Source organism: Propithecus coquereli, unplaced genomic scaffold, assembly GCF_000956105.1.
Source record: "Propithecus coquereli isolate 6110/MARCELLA unplaced genomic scaffold, Pcoq_1.0 Scaffold463, whole genome shotgun sequence".
NCBI lineage: Eukaryota > Metazoa > Chordata > Mammalia > Primates > Indriidae > Propithecus > Propithecus coquereli.
In genome coordinates, this window is record NW_012150430.1 from 512,128 (window position 1) to 515,292 (window position 3,165).

Sequence of the window (3,165 nt, forward strand, 5' to 3'; positions counted from 1 at the left end):
TAGATAATATATGCATGCATCATTTTTCTTACATTTATGGGAAATTCTGGTAACTGAGACAACCATATAATTTTTAATGAAGTAGTAGCCTTATTTGTCTATTATCTACATATGAATAGATAAAATCTGAGAAGTAGAAACAAATACCATAAACCACCATTCAGTATTATGTTTTCCCTATCATTTCTCTCTTTCATTTGCAAATTCTATTTAGAATTATAATTAAGATTGTCATAGGGTGCTGCTGAATGTTTCGTGGGAAATATATTGGAGTTCATACTACCTTGTATTAATATGATAACTTTTATGGCTTTAACATGACACTGCTGATATTTTCAAGGCAATTATTATAAACAATAGCATGCATAGACCATGCTGAAATTAAAGTTGTAGTTTTAAATTGGTCTTCCCACCTGCTAATCACTGTATTAAGCTTCCTAACCTGGAAATGTATCTTCCCTATTTCTCCTTTGACACTTTTCCATAACACGCTAATGACCTGCACTATTTACTATGAAAGATATTACCACATATTTTATATACTTTTTGAAATTTGATTGGCTCACCATAAAAAATGAGTTGACCCTTTGCAAGGTTTCTTCCGCGAAGGTTGCCTGCAATGCACTCATAAAAGCCTTCATCTTCTTGTTGAAAGTTCGGGATTTCAAGGATAGCTTGGGATTTGCTGTACTTGACCTTCCCTGGCAATGGGCTTCCGTCCAACCTTCTCCAACTAATATCAGGGACTGGACTAAACAGTTATACCTCATTAGAATAGAAGACGATTTAGTCTTTATGACAGCAGAATAAAACAAAAGCATCCTTAAAAGTAACTCTCAAGAAAAATAATTCAATCTGTTATATTGTGACTAGTTTCCAGATCATGCAATCATCCATCATTCACGCATTCGGTCATTTATTTAACACTTTACTAAGTGCCTGCCACATGCAAGTCACTGTGTTATGTTCAGGGAATATATTGGTGAATAAAATAGTCATGTCCTCTGCCCTCATGTTGCTTACAGACTAGTGGAAAAATATACCGAAAACGAATAGTAAAAACAAATACATTTGCAAATTGCAATAACTGAAACAAAGGAAATAGGGTGCAGAGATAGTAAGAAGATTCTAACAATTTAAGTACGGTGGTCAAGGAGATTCTTTGTGAGAATGTGACATTTAAGACTAGGCAGGCTGTACATTTATTTATAAATTTCTAAGGCAAAATGTAGACTCTTCTAGAGCTAAATTGGTACTAATAGGAAACTGAAGACATATGTAATGGGTGAGCTAAATTATCAAGAGGGATCAGTTCTATGAAGCAGATACTTATGAGTTGGAAATATAGGCTCTATGATCCTCAAAACAATGTATTCATTTGTACACTATTTTTAAAAACAATGATAAAGATGGATTTACATTGCACTCTGTCTTCTACTAGAAAGGATTTGTAAACAGAGTTCTTTTATTTATAGGAATTGAGTCTAATGTCTCATGTCTAATATTTTAAGTCTAATTCAGATATCTTTTAAAAGAGCAACAATAAATTATCTTATATCTGAAACTAAGTGTTCATTTTATAAAGGATGAATTTAGAAATTAATGGTGTAGAAAGCCTCACTGATACAGGTATAATATAAAAGACAAATCAGGCTATGAGCAAAATTCCGACAGGAAAGTGTCCACTGATAAACTGATCATTTGTAAAGTGAATCCCCAGGCTGTTGACATTAACATCTTTCCTTTCCTCTTGTCGAGTCATTCTTTCTTCCCTTATAGATTAGAAGGTAATTTAAATATTTCTGTTCTAATGATAGTTCAGATTAACAATATTAATAATCATGGTAGTAAGTCATTTTGCAAAGTCTATTTGTAAACCTTGTAGGAGCTGCAGGATTTCTTCAAGTCAGCAAAAGTGATTTGGGAGAATCATGTGATCGCATGCAAAGTGGTTGACAAATAAAGATCAGGAGAGTCTGAGCAGTAAACAACTGCAGAAAATTGGTGATGACTCAGTAGAGGCTTCAAATAAAGCAAGAAAACTGATGAAGTTTTAGGAATTTTTTTTAGCAAAATATTATAATCCTCCTATGCACATCAAAGATAAAGTACTAAAAGTCATATCATGTGTTCACACATATTTGTCAGAAAATGTGCCCTAAATCAGTGCATGATTCATCTATTTTTCTCAGAATTAGCATATAGTTACAGTTATTTTGTTAGACACAAAATAAAATAATTATCATAAATTTATATTTTGTCCTTTTAAAAAGCCTTGCCACTTACCCCAAATTTAAGTTGACATTTTAGTAAATTGGCATATCCCTGGCAACAATTAACCTCGGATAACTGGCTTTCTTTTTTATTCATTTTATGGAATGCCAAACAAATACAAATGAAGTTCTAAAAGAAAATTTATTCACACCGAAAGATATTCACAAAGTCTGGTGAATTTTATAGTAGATGTGGAATTATTTAATTAAAAAATGCAAGTATTGCACATGTGAAGACATTAAAGTTATCTGTGGGTAGTCGGGATATGAATGTCTTTTATTTTCCTCTCTCTGCCTACTTCTATAATAGTTTCCATTTCCACACAATAAGCATGCATTTCCTATGTAATGAAATTTTTCTAAGAAAATTTATTTACAAAGAGAAAAATAGAGGCTCCGATACTTGTCTGAATTCATGATCCTTTGTTATCTATTTCTGACAGTGCATCTTTGAGGGTTATGACAAATACATGCAAAATATCCAACTAAAAAAGGGTTTAATCTAAAACATTCAGACAAAAGAAAGTAAAAATGGTGTATTTTTCCCATTGTAATTTCTTAGTTCTGTAGAGTGATTGTGAAGACAGAAGTCAAATTTTTTACATAAGTAAATACCTAAGTCATTGAGCATTTTGACAATTATAATAATTATAACAATGTCACATCAAATAGCTACCCTTTATTAACTACAAACTCTGTACCAGGTACTGTACATGTGCACACGAGGTACATATAATTTCATTTACATTTCCTATAGCTAAAAAGGCAGACCTGGAATTTATTTCCAGGCTTTCTTGTATCAGAAGCTATGAGTATTATCACAAGGCACTCCTGACCTCATAGTTTTTATAAGATCATTCCCTGATAGCCTAAGTATTTGTGATTTTACAAA

At 32.2% G+C, this 3,165-nt stretch overlaps 1 protein-coding gene across 1 annotated transcript in view; it reads right to left on the reverse strand.

Moving 5' to 3' along the window:
- The window catches only part of LOC105819024 (contactin-6-like), a 167,612-nt gene that overhangs the window by 104,020 nt on the left and 60,427 nt on the right, over positions 1–3,165 (reverse strand). The window contains exon 3 of the mRNA XM_012655179.1: positions 567–746. Within this exon, the coding sequence (XP_012510633.1) occupies positions 567–746 (180 nt within the window). The remainder of the gene's footprint in view (positions 1–566; positions 747–3,165) is intronic.